General features: G+C 40.6%; 1 protein-coding gene across 7 annotated transcripts in view; it reads right to left on the reverse strand.

Moving 5' to 3' along the window:
• GRIP1 (glutamate receptor interacting protein 1) overlaps positions 1-19,424 on the reverse strand; it is a 643,653-nt gene that overhangs the window by 19,351 nt on the left and 604,878 nt on the right. For 5 of the 7 annotated variants that reach the window (XM_037007170.2, XM_037007167.2, XM_037007164.2 and 2 more), the window contains 4 exons: positions 9,948-10,104; positions 9,068-9,179; positions 8,901-8,945; positions 4,171-4,404 (listed from right to left, as the gene is read on the reverse strand). In XM_037007170.2, the coding sequence (XP_036863065.2) occupies positions 4,171-4,404; positions 8,901-8,945; positions 9,068-9,179; positions 9,948-10,104 (548 nt within the window). The remainder of the gene's footprint in view (positions 1-4,170; positions 4,405-8,900; positions 8,946-9,067; positions 9,180-9,947; positions 10,105-19,424) is intronic. The other 2 variants (XM_037007165.2, XM_037007171.2) reach the window with 1 other exon arrangement.

Below are 19,424 nucleotides of genomic sequence, written 5' to 3' on the forward strand. Positions count from 1 at the left end.
TCCTAATTGCAAAGAGAAAGAACCCGTGATAAGCTATAGTACAAAGCAAAATTCATTTAAAAGATCAATCTTAGAAACTCCAGGGCCAAAGATGCAATCTTACTTCCTTTGCACCCTGTCACCTAGCTGTTGTAATGATTTCACCGAAACAGAATCATCAGCTCCATTAACAAAACATAAAGGGAACTGCAATCTTAAGGGTGCAAAATAATCCACTGAAGAGGTTGATAAAATGTAGATTCTTGGCCCACATTCCTGGAAAACGCAGAGCAGGTAAGTCTGGGTTGGGTTTAAGAACCCGCATTTTCACAAGCACCCCCTATAATCATGGTGATGGTTGTAGAGGTTGTTGTGCCAACTTATTGTCTAAGACAGTAGTCAGCAAACTCCTGGTTGTGATCCACTAAGAAGTCCTGAAATGAGCTTAATGTGATGGCATTTGAAAAGAAACAAAAAAAATAGAGAATTTTAGTGTATATTGTGTAATTTTGGATCCATTCATATATGAGTGTGGGTGTACTTGTGTACTGAATTGTGAGGTAAAATGTATTTTGGACCATGTGTCTCAGCCAAGAAAGTTTGAGAAGCAGTGGCCTAAGGGGATGTGGGTATCACTTCCCTCTGACCCCCTCACCAACATCCCACCCCCTACGAAGTACTGAATCATCACTCCAGCTCCAACTTCCTCCCCCATCCACGTGGACAAAAAAGGAATTGAGGCTGTTTCTATCTTCGTTCCAAGAATCAGGAAGGACAAGTAGTATTTTGGGTTATGAATGTGGACAAGTGGAAGGAAGGCCTGCGCAGACCTTGGAGAGCCTCAGACACAGCAGATGTGAAATGAATGAAAAACAATTTAGACTCTGACCCATGCTTGGGCTTTTCTGAAGGTCTGAAGGAAGAGAAGGAGCAGCTAAGAAGGCTGGGTAGAAAATCAGGGGCAAACAATGGGCAGTAGGTTGAAACCCAAGAAACTGGAAGAGAAGCCCTCAGCCTACTCCGTCGGCATGAGGTGGTGTTGACACCCATCTTTAGGAGACAGGATTGTTCTTGCGTTTTGTTTTCTTTCACCAGGGATGGGGATGGATACCTGCCCAGTCATTCAGATCCTCTTGATTCAGCTCCTAGTGCAAATAGGAAGTGTCTGTAGGGCCTGCCTGGACATGAACAGGTCCACAACTTGTGCTTGTAGAGACAGCGTTCACCAAGTGGCTGACAGCTTCAAGCAAGATGGCAACCGGAAAATAACACCAAATGTGTTCAGAATGCTGTGCTGTTTACCTCTCTCCATTTCTCCACTCTGGCCTTCACAGCCCCCTGGGAATTTCTCCACTAGGTCCATTTAGAAAAGTCCTGCTCAGTGGATGGACAACCAGCCTTTATTCCACTTGCCAAGCTGGGCACTCCAGCTTGGGGTTATCCTCAATGTGAAGAAGACATGCTTTTCTAATTCCCTGGCCCATTCTTCATGCCACCACCCCAAAGAGTCCTTTTCTGAATATCTACAAAAGTTGACTACAGGCTAGTAGGCCCCCAGTGGGAGGGTAACTCAATTCCATCAATAAGCCACTGTGCTTTCTCATGGTGTCAGGTAATTTTCCAGTGTTCAAAAGACCCTCACTTGTAAGACACAGGCATACACCCAGTCTGAGCACAGCCATGTTTCTCCACGCTAGCCCTTCAACACTGGAGCGTGCGTTTAACAACATGTGGGTGATCTGCCAGAGTAACTGAATTCACTTAAAAAAAAGACAAGATACCGGAGATGTGAGCATAAGCCACTCCAAGAATTCCATATTGTCAGGCTGCAGGCTCCTCTGCTACGTTTTCACTTAACTAGATCATTTTAGGTATCTTACAATGTCCAGGACATAATCTACTTTTGAGGGTCTTATTTGGTTTGGGAATTCAGATGAAAAGTGAAGCTGTGTGGGAAGAGCTCTTACTGCTGCCATTGAGGGGAAGTGACAGAAGGGGAAAGGAAGCACCCTATTTATTAGGTCAAGCTGGCCTCCCAATTCACGCTCTGCCACACAAGTGTTTCAGTGAGTCCACTTACTGCCATTCATTGTGCTGGGAAGTAGACAATGTCTTTCTAAATTCTTTGTAACAAGATCTATTTTCAGCACACTTTTCTTAAACCTTACCAATAACAAGTTGCACATCCAATTCACCATTATTATCTTTGCTAAGTGCTTTTGAAGGGATGGGGAGACAGGCCTGTGTATTGGCGGGCTATCAATAATGTTTCTTTGAGGAGAGAGCTTCACTCTAGCAGGAAATATGACTCTATTCTATACTTGCTATTTCCCTCTGCTGGAGATAGGGATAATAAATATCTGCTAAGAAGGGCTATTGTAAGGACTAAAAATAAAAAGAACATAGCCCATAATAGGGCCTCGATGCGTGTTAGTGTCCTTTCCCTTTGGGGCTGAAGGAGGGGGCTTACCAAACATGCTTTCTTCTGCCTGGGCAGGAGCATTTTAGAGAGGATGGGAAGGCAGTGTTCCTTGACCCCTGGGGGAATCAGGAGGGGCCAGCCCTCCTCTTGGTATAGCAGGATTAACATTGACTACACAGCTTTGGCAATGGAATCACCATGGAAGACCTTAGAGCCTCCTACTGGTGTTCGTCAATTAGCATATTAGGATATTTTCACAGGCAGTGAAGGTTGGTGTTTACCAAACATACCTGTCAGTTTTGGGTAGCTGAATAAACAAGCTGACTGTGGCATGTGTCTAAACTTGGGTCCTCAGACAAAAATGCCAGAAACATCATTGCTTTTCTGTAAAAGTCTGTAATTCCTCTCGACGCACAAGGCTCTAATTCCAGGCTTTGGTCACGTTGGAATATTTCCATTTCCTCAACATCCCACAGTCTTTGACATTCCTTTGCACGTGCTTATTTCTGTGCATGGCACATCCTCCCATCCTCCCTTTCCTGCAGTCAGGGCATATATCTAGGAATGTATCTTTCCTGTCTTCCCATCACAGGTTTGGGTCACCCTCTGTTCCCCAAGGCAGCCTAGTCTTCCCCCTATCATTGCACTTATCCCACTGTCTTTCCAGTGTTTCAAAGACTTCCCCTCACTAGGCTATGTGCTCCCTGGGGCTCCGCAATGCATTAGTTAAGTGAATAAATGCACAGTGTAAGTATGAAATGAATGAATGAGTGGTGAGAAAATGAACCCAGGATTGGAATACAAGGATCGGAACTCAAATTCCCGTACTATTCTTTCTTTCACCATATCTTTTGTCAGCTGTGTAATAAACAGCTAGTTTGTATAGGGTGGTTAGGGAAATTGAAGCCTTTAGAGGGAAAAGGAAGTAGCTGGCCTATTATCTCCTCTCAATCAGACATTCACTTCCATTTCTGGGGAGGACAAATAATTTCTGGTTATTAGATTATTAAGCACAGAGAGGGTCTTGGGTCTCAAGAAAAGTGGGGTGAAATTATAATTATCTATAGATCTTTAGGTATTAACTAAAACTTAAGCATTAGTTCTACAAAAGACAACCAGAGACACCTCCCTACCACTGTTTGCCTTGGTCCAGAGGCCTGCACACTGTCACTTACATATGCATTGTTTAAACTCTGCCAGCAATTCAAATTCAGATCGGTGTGCAACAGTGGATTTTATTCCATAAGGTAACTATGATAGATAGAGATGCAACATAACTAGGGCTTCCCCATCCTGGCCCAAGACATCTAAATTATAACTCGAAGAAAGCTTCAGGTCCCCTGAATATTATAACCATCTACTGCTAAGCCTGTAATTAAGGACTAAGCCTTCCCACATTAAACTGAAACCCCCTTTGCAGTAAAGCTCTGAGTGTATGACCTTTAGAAAATCCTTCCCCATCGTCCAATGAACTTGGAATAACAGACCAATTCATCAAAGCTCCGTGTGACACTGGAGCCTCCAACTTCTATGGGAATATTTTGGTCAGAAATACATTCATTGCTTGACAGCAAATTTTCCATGTTTTATAGGATAACTTCCCAAAAATCATGCTTTGAGGACAAAGTCTCTGATGAGCCTAAAAGTTTAGGCTTCTGTCCCTTGCTGGGCTCACAGTAGAAAGTGATTATCATGCCTGCCTCAGAGCACTCACACTGTGCAGAACTGCTCCAACGTGCCTCTACAGAAAGAACAGAAAGCTTCCTGACCTTGTGCAGCTCCACAGGGGTTGGGGACATGATCTCCTTTATTTCTTGTTTCATTTTTCTCAGAGTGACAGACTTCCTGCCCACGTCAGAGGGCAGGGTGTTGCTCCGGGTTGTTTGGCTGTAATGTGGCCGCGAGCTGCTCCGTTCCTGGAAGCTGGCCTGTCGCCCCAGCTGACTGCGAGGTGTTGGTGCCTCATGATTCAAACTCATCGTGCTCCCCGACATGATTGTTGCCTGTGGCATTGACAATTTGCAGAAACAATTAAGCCATGGACCAAGAAAAGGGTTTGGTTGATCAACACTAAGCACATTTCTCCTTCTGCCCAGTCAAAATACAGTCTCTTCAGGGCATAACCAAAGGCTGGAGAAAGGATGTACTAACTGAACTGTGAAAGTCTGGGAAAACACTTTGCAAGTGACATTTATAATGCACATCTCAAATCCTATTTAAGTACTTAAGCCATTGAGTTTATTTAATCAAATACCACCCCTGGCAGTTTTGAGGCAAATTGAAAACCAAAACATTTGCTTACTGCAAACGACATTTTAAACATTAACTTTCCACTGAGTGGGCTCTAAAGTTGGGATTCAAGAAGCAACCTTCAATACATCTTATAGAAATGAACTAAGAACTCAATGGGGATCAGCTGCGTCTATTTGCAATGCCCTCCCTGCACCACCTCCACGCCTGGAGGAAACAACGGACCTAAATGGGGCTATTGGTGCAAAGACAAGGGCTTCTTACCAATGATGCCTGCCTAGCACTGGTATACTACCTATTCTTTGGCTGTGTGACCTGCCATAGAAACATCTAGGCCAGAGAGAGGCCTCCAGATCATTTGGCATTAAGTCAATGTTTCTTAGAAGTGGCCTTTGTGTAAGATCTTCAGAGGTTAAAGAATAATCATTTATTATGCTACTAGATTAAGCCCTTTGCTCAAAAGCTGTGAGATTGGGTTTTACCAGTGAACTGGCAAGTTTGTCCAGTTTCAAATATGTTCCCTGCAGAATACACAAGGAATGGTGAGGTTAGATCCTGAATATGACTTAGTCTCAGAAGTGGGAGAAAAAAAAAAAAGCATTTGAAACCGCTGTCATGTTGGGGGTTTTTCTTTCTCATGGTGGTAAGAGCATGCTAAAATTCTAAAAATATGCCAGCTTGGTACTCTTCGACATGATGGTTGGATAGATGTAAAGCAGCATTGGTGAATCTGTCTAAAACTGCAGCAAGAGAAAACAAGTTCTATGTGCTGTGCTACTGGCTATAACATGATCTTGTGGGTTATTTTAATACCAGTGCTAAAACAGAAGAGCCATTTGTTGAGTCTTGTGAATGTCTTTAAGCCTCAGAACAACGTTATGAAAAAGGCACCCCCTTTCCCGGTGAGGCGCCAAGAGGCTGTCGTACCAAGGTTGCATTGAAGTATGTACAGTTTTAATGAAAGAGAAAACTTTTTGTTTGAGCCAAGGGCATCATCTAAAATCACTGATCAGGAGGGAACACTGCAAAGTGAAGGAGTTTTCATTTGTTATCTGAGATTTTATGATTCTAAAACTCACCTGGGGTTCATCTATACACATATCACTAACAAGATCTTTGAACGATAGCCAATTATTGGCACACAGGTACATTTACTTATGACTCTGTTGAGAGAGAAATAAGAACAAGTAAACTTACCCATATCCTGGTTACATCAGTTATCTTAACTGATAATTTTGAAAAAGAAAATTATAATTGTAGGAGAAACCTTACTGGTCATTGAGCATTAACATGGGCTAAGTACCGTATGTGTATGTGTTTATGTAGAATATCACTGAATACTTACAATAACTCTATGTGGTAGTACTGTAATTGCTCTACCTTCCCATTTCAGTGAAGGAGACGGATGCCTGAGTATTTGCCCAGGAGTCTGGGATTGCAAACCTAGCAATCCTGGCTATCAGGCTGTATTGCTTCTACACCAAATATTATGTTGAAACATATAAAACTGACTTTTTAGCCAATTATAAAAAACCTTTAAGCCAGTGTATGTTATCCAGATTACAGTTTATTTCAGATAAATCCATTTTTAAAATGGAACCTTTTGATTACGAGCTTTTTTGGTGTTATCGAACATCCTTTTATTTTACTGCACTTAGCTCACATGTTTCATTTCTTTGTTTGACTCAAAAGTGACAGCACCGAGTGATTGTTTTCCTGCTATGCTGACTATCCACTTATAGTGTTTATCTACTTTGACTCATTATTTGCTTTGTTAACATCTCTTTGTTTAATATTACTTTTTCATGGGATCAGCAGGAAACACATTGAAAGTAAAATTCTTAATCACGATCACTGGGAGACAAGAGTTTAGCCACTACCGAAGTTACAAACTGATCTAGAAAGGGCTCTGATGGAAGTAGTGACATAGTGTACAGGCCATTAATTCAAGTTTTCAAAGCACAGCTTGCTTTCTTTGTTCAAAGGGAACTTCAGCAGAATTAGAGCAACATCTATGAAGGACTATAAAAATGAAAACATAGATATAAAAACCAAAGTAAAAAGGTAAAAATAAATATTTTACTACATTATTTAGGATGTGTGTTTGCTTCAAGTGTATCTGTTGTCTGGTCCCATTTTGCACAATTCATAATTTACAGTTACAGTTTTCTTTTCAAAATTATCACTGAGGTAACTGACATACATACAATTTAAAAGGGGTATGTACAAGAACTGTTCTGTATCTGACATTTGGTTAGACTTCTTCCTATATTGTATTAAACAAAAAAGTAGTTAAAGCAGTGTTCATTAATAAAAAAATGGCAAAAATAATTTCTCTTGAACATTTATTAAGTGCCAGGTTCTGTGTTAAGTGTCACATTAGCATTAGTCATTATAATCCCCATACTTTACAGAGGAAGAAATTACCGATAAGGGAGATTAAGTAAATTGACTAAAATCTTAGCTCAAATTTTTCTCATTTGTTAAAACTATACATTTTTCAGTGCTAAAGTTGAGCCTAAATTATTTCAGGCAATGGGGAAAATGACTAGTATAATTTTCATTTTCAGCTGTAATCATTTTTCATTTTAGCTAATCTACATTACAGTTACAGTATACTTCAATTTTAAGTACTGGATGTAAATTTCATACATAGGAACCTAGTAGCTCCAGTAATGTTTTTTGCACAGTAGCATGTGCCATCAAGGGATCAGAGTTCATTTAAACCAATAAGTGAATATTCTTTGTGATAAAAGTATAAATAAAATTATAATTTACAAATTTGCCAATCATTCTTCCTCAGAATTTATCGTCTCTTTGGCTTATAAATTCAACCCATTTCCTTTTTGTATTTATAATTTCAAGGACTGCATCTGCCTGAAGCTATGTTAGAGAAAATTTATAGGCTGTTGCAACATAACTTCTATGCTCATGGATGCGGTTTTCAATAGACGACTCAATTTCTGGGAGAAAACACAACCTCCTCATATTTTTATATCATCTGCCACTTTACCTACTGTAAAAGAGGAACACTGGAAGCTATGAGAAGAATAGCAGCTTCTGTAAAAGAGAAGTACCAAAATGCAGAATGAAAAAGGCACATGAGCCAAAATATGCTTTCAAAAGCAGGAGCATGTTCGAGAACCAGGAACCAAATGCATTATTCTGTCTGGGCCCCTTTTGCTGATCATTCTACATCAGGAAGTGGTAAAAGCTTAAATAAGCCATTGACCCTTAAGCATTCAACCATTTTTGAAAATTGCACAAAAAAGGAATCAATTGCTAAGTCTTAATTTATTTAAGTTTTATAGGATTATCCATCTCCAGGCCCTTTAACTGTGCTCTGAAGCTGCAGATTTCATGCCAGGTAATACTATGATGTTTACAAATTCAAATAATATTTTTCCTTATAATTCTCTTTGCAGACTCACAAACACTAAAATCACATAATATGTCCACACATGCAATTGAGAAGCAAAATAATACAAAGATGAGTATTCATTTTAGAACTGCAAGAGTTTCACCCAGTTAGGCCATTCACATTCCTTATGGTGACTTGGGGACCTCAAATGACATCAACAGAAAAATGAGACTTTTGCCACTTTATTTTTTCACAGCTCAGAAAATTTAAAAGAACATAAAAGGAACCAGCCCAGGACTTCCCAGACTAAAATGTGAACACCATCAGCAAATTCATGGCTTTGATTAAAGAACTCACTAGGAGTTCAGCTATTATACTCCACCTTGCTGCAACTCCTCAAATCCACACTGTTTAACATAAAATCAGGATTTGCAATGAACAGCAAAGTACTGTGTAATATTTTGCCTGCGGATGACACAGACTGGACTTTTTTTTACCAGCTGCATTGTTATCTACTTTAATTCAAGGCAAAACAAAATAAAATAAAATAAAATAAAATTTCCTCTTATGTTCCTCTTCACAATCAAATTAATTTCTATACCAGGTCCAAATGAAAACATGCCAAAGAAACCTTTCTAAAGCAAATAAGGGAATGGGATGTGCCACTACTGGGAGATTCAGCTCACTCCTTGGCCATTTGGTGGCAAACAGGTACAGTCAGGGTTAGCAGGGAGCAATGGCAGAAGCCACACGTCAGTAAGCTCAGGGTGCGGACGGAAAAGGGGACATACTTTCAACTGCATTGTTTAAAATCAAATTGCTGTCCAGAAGGCAGGGGGCAGGGAAGGCAGCTTCACAAGCAAAAATATAAACATAAAGGGTAGCTACCAAGAGAGTCATGTTTCTCACAGACACACGCCTGTCAGCTTTCTCCTGTGGAAAGGGGTTAAAGCTTTTAAATGAACCAGTATGATAAATGCGAACTCAAAAGGACTAGGAAAAAAAAACCAAATGAATGTAGAAACAATAAAAATAAATAGCAGGACCACGGCTACCTCGAGTTCTCTCAGAATTCCTGACTGGCCACAGGTTTCTAAATCCTCCAGTGCTTGGGACCAGAAGTTCTCCTCTTGCTCGGCCTCTGCATTGTCGGGAGTCCCTGTAAAACTGGCATCAGAAAGCACAGTTTGGGTTAAGAACTGCCGGACATAATGTCTTCTGTATCCAGAATCTCTCTCCTTCATTTCACACACACAGAAAGAGACCGTTTTTGGATTCGGCTTCCTTCCAGCAGTGGCCTCCAAGTACGGATGCATTAAGAAACTAAACGTGCGCCGCAGAATGGAAGAAGGAACACGGTCTCATGAACTGAATTTCAGGAGAATTCATGGCTGCTGCTGAATGGGCTACCTCAACATAGCACGTTGGGGAACATCTGCCAGGGGGCTACCTACAGGGAAAGAGTGACCACACTTTTCTCTAAGAGACAACAATGTGTTTTTCCCCCTTCCTAGAAACATCAGTATAGCTCAATTAAGTACTATCGCTTTTTATGAGTTTCCTTAAAATATTTTGTTAAAAAACAAAATACTATATAATGTATCTCATTTAAAAATATGGGACGCTCGAGGTATTTTTTTTAATGTAAGCTAACACAGAGTCACCTTTTAAATGAAAGGCGAAGGAACTAAGAGAGGGAGGAGAGTTTACAGAAGTGGTTTTTACCGGCACGCTACTATTTCCATCAGGGGACACGCAGCTCCCGCCCTGCTGCGCGATGGGCCAGGGCTCCCCCCGGGCAGCCGCAGGTCTTGGAATCCTGCCCGGGGCCAGCGGCTCCGTGCGGTGCTGCCGGTGCTGGCGGGGGGTGCCACTGGAAGTGGGGAAGGTCCGATCTGGCCCAGGGGCCTTGAGGTAGCCCGGAGGGGGCCTTACCCACTGACCGTGGACCGGTCCCAGTCTTCGTTACTCAGCCCCACATCGGGGCAAGTCTGGCTTCGTGGCTTCGTGACTGGGGACAAGCTGCCTTTCTGTTTTGGGTTCCTCCAGTCGTAGGTGCTGAAGTTGTACCCCGAGGCCTGAAAGCCAGCGCCTAGAATGAAAACGAAGCGTGATCTTCTGTCTCTGAGAACACATCAAGGGCGGTCTGCTTGGTAACTTGCCGTTTTCCGTTAGTTTGATCATGGGGCCTGACATGAACTGAATTTGGGATCATGAACACCATCAAGACAATACTTCAGTCTTACATTCAAAACACATTCACTCCCATTATCCCATTCAATCCTAACAACAACCCTGAGACACCCAAGCAGGAGGCGATAAGTGCTGGGCCTGTGCTTTGTAAGGCTCCTGCCCTGTTCTGTCTAGCCAAGAAGTCCGCTGGGTCAGGGGAATGAGCCCACTAGGCCTGTGTCTAACCCTCGGAAGAGTAGGTTCTGTAAGGTCAGAACCCTGAATTTCTGCCCAGATACCTGTCTGTCCTTCTGAGAGTGGGATGTGCCACCAGATGTGGGTTCAGGCCTGAGGGTGGCTAAAGGGCTCCTGTTTGCAAGGGTGTGGATGGAGCTTGAAGATACACTCTGGGGCCCACAAGTGTTAAGGATGGACCTGAGGATTACTTAATCCAGCAAGAAATGACATTGTTAGCAAATGGAAGGGTCAGATAGTAACAGCAACAGTGAAAACAACAGGGAATACATAGTAGGTTCTTTTTATGCATCCAGAACTCCATGGATTGCCTTATTTATTCGTCATGACTGAAGGTAGGTACTGTTATTATTTGCATTTTACGAATGCTCATACTAAAGGCTTAGAACAATAGATCAAGTACCTAGGGATACTTGCAAACTTTCCTGGGGTGCCAGTCATAATGTTCAGTTTTCAGATCCTTAAATTTCATATGTATGGCTTCCCGACACTAACCTCTCTTGAGCAAGTACCAGGGTCTGAGACCCACCAGTTCTCCCTTCTGACTTCCTCTTTCACAATTGTTTTTCTGCTACTTTGTGAGGGAAAGACACATTTCTCATGCATCTCAAACCTTTGAAGGAGCTGAGCCCTAGTTATAAGAACTCCCAGCACCAAAACTAGGGATAATTTGGGAAAGCCTCATTCATGAGGCAGGGGTCTCAGGTGCAAAGCCTTATCTCAACCAGGCACAGACTTTTAACCCTCTCTCTCCAGTATCTCTGCATCTCAGAATTATAGCTGGGATGGTCATCAGGGCTAGGAGGTAGGCTGTGCTCATTTGAATTGCAGAATGAAGACCAACTTCCTCTCTGACAGGCAGTTAAGTCTGATGAGTTTGAGGGTGAGACAGTGAGGAAAGGCTTTGGAAATTAGGTTTTATCATGGCTCCATATTTTGACAAAAATATATTTGAAGCATATTTGCAACAAACTAGAAATTACAGTCTTGGCAAATACATTTTGGGAGAAAAAATTTAGATGACAACTTTCAGTGTGATGTGGCATGCAGTTTAAAAAAATTATTTTGGGGGATTCAAATGGGAGATCGGCAGCTTGTTGATGGGTCTGACTCTATAGCTTGTGCTGTATAGAACCACCCTATGCTGCCTCATCCACCACTTCAGGCTGAAACCCACTGTGTGTGTGTGTGTGTGTGTGTGTGTGTGTGTGTGTGTGCGCGCGTGTGTGTGTGTTTACACATGTGTACTGGGTTGCAGTATAATGTGTATTTCTCACTATGTTTAAAAACATTTACCATAGTAAACAGGCCTAGGTCCCCATTTTCACAAATTAAATGACCAGATCACTTAATACAAAATTTCACAATGACTAGATCACATGGGGTGACTAGCTCTGCAACAGCATTCATGCTTCATCTTCCTCATTCACTTTCCCTCCACTTGTTAGATCCTCTAATGCCATCCTTACTATTAGGGCCCAGAGAAAGCAGGATGTGCAAAGGCTAATGCTCTGATCCAAGAATCTGATCAAGAACGCAGGGGAATGCCCACAGCTGCAAGATGAAGATACTCTATGAACCTTCTATTTAGGATACCCAAGGATTTAGAAGTCCTTGGTGCAGAGAAAATAGTCACAGTTTAGTATCTCATTTTCTTTCTCAGATAACTGCAGAAGTGTGGCTAGCCATTTGGGAAGAAATCTTAGGTGATGAATGTGCAGTTTTCTGTCAAAGTATTGAATTAAGGGAACCCAGATGAATCTCTTTGGGAAGGGGAGTGACTGGCCATCACTGCATTTCTCCTGACTCCCTCTGATGGGCTATCCATAGTCTCTTTCTGAACCAAATAAACCAACCCCCAAATACGTGGAGTCTTACTTATTGTGATACAGGAAGAGTTAGGGGAAGGCTGCCCCTCACTTCCCTTGACAGGCTTTAAACCTGTAAGGGCCAAATGGTCCTCCGGGGTATCCTTTTCTTATAAGAATTAACTCATGTGGCCATTCATTTCCCTTGGAAGCTCCAGTATGTTTTAAACTGGGCAGATGAACATTCTGATTTTCCTTTCAGCTGTTATTAAGAAATTCTTGGTGACTTGGGCAAAAGTGTAATCATGGGCTTGAGCAAGTGTGTAACACTGTTACTAGGAAATGCTGCCCTTGAAAGGCATGTATACGTGTATACCAAGGATGCCTTGTTTTAACAAGCACCGTTAAATGACTATTACATGATAACAGGGCATGAAAAGGGGATACAATTAAAGTGCCTTCAGGTGAGGCATAGATTCAGAAGCCCTGGGTCTGGATCATGCTCTGTTGGCACAGGGATTGAAATGAGAAAAGACCGGGGCTCACATCCCAGCTTTGACCCTTCCTTACTCTGTAGCCTTGGCTGATTCACCTCAGCATGAAGTAGGGATAGTGATTCGTGCCTCACCAGGCTGGTATGAGATAGACACAAATGCAAATGAGCACAGTGAGGTTTTAACGAGCTAGATGTCTATGACAAAGTTGATATTTTAACCCAGAGCTAACTCCAATTCCTATTTCTCAACTGATTTGATAAAGGAAAGGAGTGATTCATGTATCAAAACTCCTGCTGCTAGCAAGGAACCAAAGACCAAGCTTGCTTAAAGACTAGTGAGAACTTCAAGATGTGTGGAGTAAAAGGCACTGCAGGGAAGCATCAGGAGATGAGATTGGTAAAGTAGTTGGGGACTAGATTACAAAGAACCCTGTGTTTTACACTAAGGACCATTGCCTTTATCCTATAACAGAGAACCATCAATTGAGGTTTTTTTTCCTAAAGATCATTGAATGTGGAATGGTTAGAAGTAAGGAGATGAGTGAGTAAGTAAATATTTCAGGCCTGATGAAGATTTTATAACAAGGCAGTGGCAATGAATAAAGAGATGTGAGAAATATTAAGCTAGTAGAAAATAGGAAGATGCCTGGGGCCTGGTGACAATTGGGGGCTACCTGCCTCCTCCAGGCAGGCTCTTGACTGCAGTGGGAGGAAAAGAACCCTCTACCTTGTTTAAACACCATCATTTGTATTTTCTTTTATGTGGATGTAAACTCAACCCCTAAGTGATGCAGGTGGTTGATAACAGCATAATCAAAAATAGGGAATATCTGAGGAAATTAGGTTTGGGTAAAGGCAAGCTGGTTGTCATAATTGAGAAGAAGTTAACAGGCCCTGAAGAATATCCCTTTACACCAAGAGTCAAACTTAAATGCCATAGAAGGAATGGAATAATTGAGGTAGCCCAGGTGTACAAAGAATCAACTGCCAGAAATATAATTAGATTTTGTTTTTACTGAATGATGGCGTAAACCACCTAAAATTACACAGGTATGACATTGGAGACTAGATTTTAAATTCAAAATTGATAAGAGAAACAACCTGAAAGACAAGTAAATTTTAAACATGTATTTCCTAAGTAATTAGTCTTTTAATCTAGAGCTGAAGCCTTTCTCTTGCCTGCTCTTTCCTCCTTTCTTTCTTTAATTTTAAAGTTTCACTATCTGGTCAGATACTTTGTATCATAGTGTGAAATATGTTATGGACTGAACCCAATTCGTCCATATTTTGTATGTTGATGCCTGAATCCTGAATATTTTCTGTATTCAGAGGCAGGGCTTTTAAAGATGTAATTAAGGTTAAATGAGGTCATAAATGTGGGACCACAGTCTAATCACAGTCCAAGGCCAGATATATCCTTGCAAAATTTAAAAAACACACACTTAAGCCATCATCTCTATAAAGTCAAGAGATCAAAGCAGGGATACAAGAGCTCAAGGAAAATTGCAAGGGAAGATAATAGAAAGAGGTGAAACATGAGTTAGTAAAGATCAGCAAAGAAATGGAAGAGAAAAATAAAAGCCCCCCCCAATGGGGAGAATACTGTTGAGCTTCTTGCTCTGTACTAGTCTCTGTATGTACTATGTTGGTGGTGTCCTTCTAGGAAGAGGAAATTTGCACACACATGAGAGACACCAGGGATGTGAACACACAGGAGAAAGGCCATATGGGAGGGCCACCACCTGCCAACCAAGGAGAGGTCTCAGGACAAACCAAACCTGCCAATACCTTGATCTTAGACTTCTAGTTTCAACGTTGAGAAGATGAATTTCTGTTGTTTAAACCACTCAGACTGTGTTTTTTTGTTATCACAGCCCAAGCAAACTAATACAAGGTATAAGTCTAGAATTTTCACAGAAAGTCAATTTTAGTTTTATTCATTTGCATCGTGGGAAATAGGGCTTCACAAATGTAGGTACTTTTGAAAGTGGATTGAATTTTGGTATAATGATTCTTAGTTTTAGGGTAACTATGCCTCCGATAGTTGTTAAAATTCTGATGCACTAGTATTGTACTATTTAGTGTTCAGTACCACAATATTGTGCAGATTAATATCTTCCACTTACTTCATACTCAGCATTAACTTAGAAAAGTGAACTAAACATTGTTGGGCCATATTCATAAAGTTTGAAATCAGAGAATGGTTTTGTAATTCAATCTTCAACTCTACAATTTTGGGACTATTGCTCCTGCCATTACTTTCATTTTTTGGAAGCTGATTTTAGAAGAGGAAAGCAAGCCAGATAACACCCTGCCAAGTTTGTTTCCTAAAGACCCAATTTTGTTAAGAATGAGAACATCAAATCATACATTTGTGTAGCTGTTTGTAATTGTTCTTGCCAAGAAACATTCGAAGTGTTTAGATGAGACCGTGGTTTTAAAACGGCACAGAAAAGATAGTTCTATCTTCTCTAGGAATCACCTCAAAACAAAAAGGGATGACAACAGAATGTAAACTCCATGTTTGGCAACACTAGAATCTCAAACTATTGGTAATCTCAAAAATTGGCAATGCATAAAGTTACTAAATTCTATGAAAGTCAAACAAGGGTGGGTGGCGGTGATAAGAAGCCACAAGGAGACACCTGCGGTCAGAGATTTCAGAAAGGGCCCAGTCCTCCAAAGCAGGGGCTCTGGCAGGAGGCAAAACAACAATGCTTTGTTTGGAACACTAGAATGGATGGTGTAGCTGGTGGTGGGAAGTGCCCTGGACTCAGTTGGCACCAGGATAAAGCCAGGGAGGTGGGCTGAAAGCCAGCACAGATGTGCTGTGGACCGGCAGAAGCAGTCTGCCAGGGAGGGAGACTAGCAGAGAGGAATTCTGCGTGGCTGGCTGCCTGCACTTGCTCATCTCTGCTGGTGGAGGTAGAACACTCATTGCAGCTACTACAGACCAGGGATAAGTTTTGCTAGCCAGGGACACAACAACTTGGGCTCTTCTGCCTCAGAACCTCTTGAAAACTTCTGATTCAGGAAGAATTCACCTCACTCAAAAATGAGAAATAATTTAAAAGGAACCAGCATAAGATAAATACCAAGTAAATATCCAAAAAAAAGAGAGAGAAGGAACAGCAAAATAAAGCAATAGCAAATGAAAGATGCTCATGAGTAAAAGGCTGCTATGGAGCAAATGGTAAATATGAGAAGACTTGCAAAATTTAAGAAATACACACTGAAGCCATCATCTCTAAAAAGTTAGAGATCAAAGCAGGGATATAAGAGCTCAAGGAAAATTGCAAGGCAAGATGATAGAAAGAGATGAAACATAAACTAGTAGAGATCAGCAAAGAAATGGAAGAGAAAAATAAAAGCCCCCCCAATGGAGAGAATGCTACTGAGCTTCTTGCTCTGTACTAGTCTCTGTATGTACTATGTTCTCAAACTACATTAAAGGAAAGTTGGACTCTCTGACTGTACTTGTTGGTCTTTTATCAGTCATCATCTTTACGAAAACTACAAGGAGGTATGGAAATAAATGAATTATATATCTAATTCAAGTGATAAGGGGAACAAAATCTAAGAAGAATGAAATAAAGTAAACCAAATTAAAAGCAAAAATTTATTTAATAAAACTAAGTGGAACTAATAAATACATGCAAGAGTCAGTTCTTTGGGGAAAATGCTAAATAAAAATGAACCATTACCAATACAATCATGGGAAAGAAGAATAAAAATACAAATATATCATATGTGGAACAATATGGAGATGTAATTGTAGAAACCAAGAAATATAAAGAATCTAAAAAGACATTATTTAATTGTATGCAATACATTTGAAAATCTGGATGAAATCGTTCTTGTTTTTTTTTCTGTGAGAGAATACAAATGATCAACATGACCTCAAAAAGAACCTCACTTCTGAGAATTTATCCAAAGGAAATAAAACTGGTATCTTGAAGAAGTTTCTTCACTACATGTCATTACAGCATTTTTCACAATAGTCAAGATATGGATACAACCTAAGTGTCCACAGACAGATGTATTCAGCCATAAAAAAAAGGAAATCCTGCCATTTGCAACAACATGGATGAATGAGGACATTAAGCTAAGTGAAATAAGCCAGAGGGAGAAGGCAAATACTATAAGAACTCACTTATATGTGGAACCTAAAAAAAAAGTCAAATTCATAAGAAACAGAGTATAGAATGTGGTTGCCAGAGGCTGGGGACTGGGAGAGAAATAGAGAGATTTTGGTCTACAGGTATAAACTTTCATTTATGAGGTAAATAAATTCTGGGGATCTAATGTATAGCATAGTGACTATAGTTAATAATTCTGTATTGTATATTTGAAGTTCCTTAGAAAGTAGATCTTAAGCATTCTCACCACGCACACAAATAGTAACTATGAGGTGACAGATGTGTTAATCAACTTGGTGTGCTAACCAGCATTTCACAATATGTACATATATCCAATCATTTCTTTGTACACTTTAAATATATACAATTTTGTCAATTATACCTCAATAAAGCTGAAAAGAAAACTAAAACAAAATATCTAAAGATTATGGTGGAATAAGACAGTGACATAGCTACCTAAGTTGACAGTCAAGAATTATAGACATTCAAAGAGTTACACTGTCCATGTGGGTGACAGAGTTCAGGTACACCACCAACTTGCCTTGACTGAGCTTTGCTAAATCCAAAGAAAGCAATCATAGGAGGAATAAATAAGACAAAGGGGGCCAAAGCTTAAGATTTTGATAAGGCAAAGGGAATGAATATGAGGGTCAAGAGAATGGGGAGTGGTAGAAGCTGACCTAGATGTAGATGGGAAAAGGTTTGCATCCTAGAGCTACACAATAGGATTGAAAGTCATCTGATTTTGAGACTTCTTTAAACACATTCCTTCTTTCCCCACCAGCTTTGATCACTCCACCCTATTTCTCTTCTTACTAACTCACTCATACTTTGCACTGTTGGTACTTATTGTCTGGCCCTTTAGCTGGGTGACCTCCTCCATGAGAACAGGGACCATACTTTGTCCATCATTGTATATCCATTGTGTACTGGGCTTATATTGTGCCAGCCTTTACATATTTGTTGAATCAATGAAGGGCGCAAGCTTGACAGTCTGGAGAAGCAGCAGCAAAAATAAGGAATGTGGCTGCAAAGACATTGATTCTTGGCCCAAGGAGGAAGATGTGTGTCTTGGAAGTACAACATTCTATTGGACATAGGACTGTTATTGTAGACTAAAATGTACACTGAGGGCATGCAAGGTCTCCCTGGGATACGGTAGAGAATCTGCTTAGAGGCTGGGGGGACAAGTTGGAGAGACCATCTATATCTCACAACATGGTTTTCAGTAGGGTAAAAAGGTGTGGTTCTATGCCTTACTTTTAAAAAGTCAAATGCACAAGCATAATCTGGAGAGATCTGGTTTAACCTATTATCACAAGTAAAGGGAAAGAAACCAGACTTTGAGATCTTGGTAAACAATAAGCTCAAAATGAGTAACAGACAGGATGCAGCTACCAAAATCCTTATGTGGATGTAGGATGCATTGATGGGTTCTGTGGTCTCTGGCAATCAATGTGGTGGGCTTGTCGGACTGTTGTTAGGACTCCCTTTCTGAGTGCTACACTTCAATAACTATAGAGTCAAGCTTGAATATATTCAGAAGTAAGGTCCCCAGGATGGTAAAGATACTCAAAAGTAAGTTATGTGAAGAATAGTTAGAGGAACTGGAGCAATTTTGCTTGGAGAAGGAAAGACCAGAAATGAGTTATCACTGTCTTTGAGTATCTGAAGGGCTGTCCAGTGGAAAGGGCTTTAGTTGAGTTCTGAATGGCCTTGAGGGTAGAACTAAGATTAATAGGCAGAAGCTACAGGCAGACAGACTTCAGCTCAATACAAGCGAGAACTTGTCCCAGGGGGCACTCCAGCCCACACCATGTGACAGCGGGCAGAGTGCTGGCCAGGTATTACAGGCTGAATGGGACATCATACTCGCTGACCTCTAAATTCTCTCCTAACACCAAAATCATGTGATTAACTGGCCTTTTGACTTCTGTGTTCATTGTGACAATCACTTGAGATTAGTTACCAGCTTTACAAACTCAAACCATTTTACAAATATAAGGTATTGTTATTTTTTTTCATCACCTTGATAGATTTCAGTTCTGTCCTGCTTGTCATTTTCTCCACATATCTCTTATCTCTCTTCAGTTTCATAAAGATTTCTAATTTATACATGTCAAATTTAATGATTGCAATTCCCTGTCTAGGAATTCACATCTTCAAAATACTTCCTAAGTAAATGGTTCTCCACTTTTTACTAATGAGGGAAATCCCGTATATGCCATATGCAAATCATGGTCTTGATCCTATGTTGCAAATGGACAGTGTGGCTAAGTTCTTACACATTACCTCACAGGGCAGAATTCCTTAACATCAGTAATATCCTCACAAAAATCTGTGTAACAAGAAAGTTTCCATATCATTTATTATTAATGTTATTAAATGATATTGTTAATAAACAAGCACATTAATAAATAAATCTCAGAGTCTGTTCTGATAGAATTTGACTTAGGTCCCTTAGGCAGGGTCCTCTAGTGTGTCAGCTCTTAGGCAACAAGATCTGTTATTTGGTGACACAGCTAACTTGTCACTAGGTATT

Source organism: Manis javanica, chromosome 10, assembly GCF_040802235.1.
Source record: "Manis javanica isolate MJ-LG chromosome 10, MJ_LKY, whole genome shotgun sequence".
NCBI lineage: Eukaryota > Metazoa > Chordata > Mammalia > Pholidota > Manidae > Manis > Manis javanica.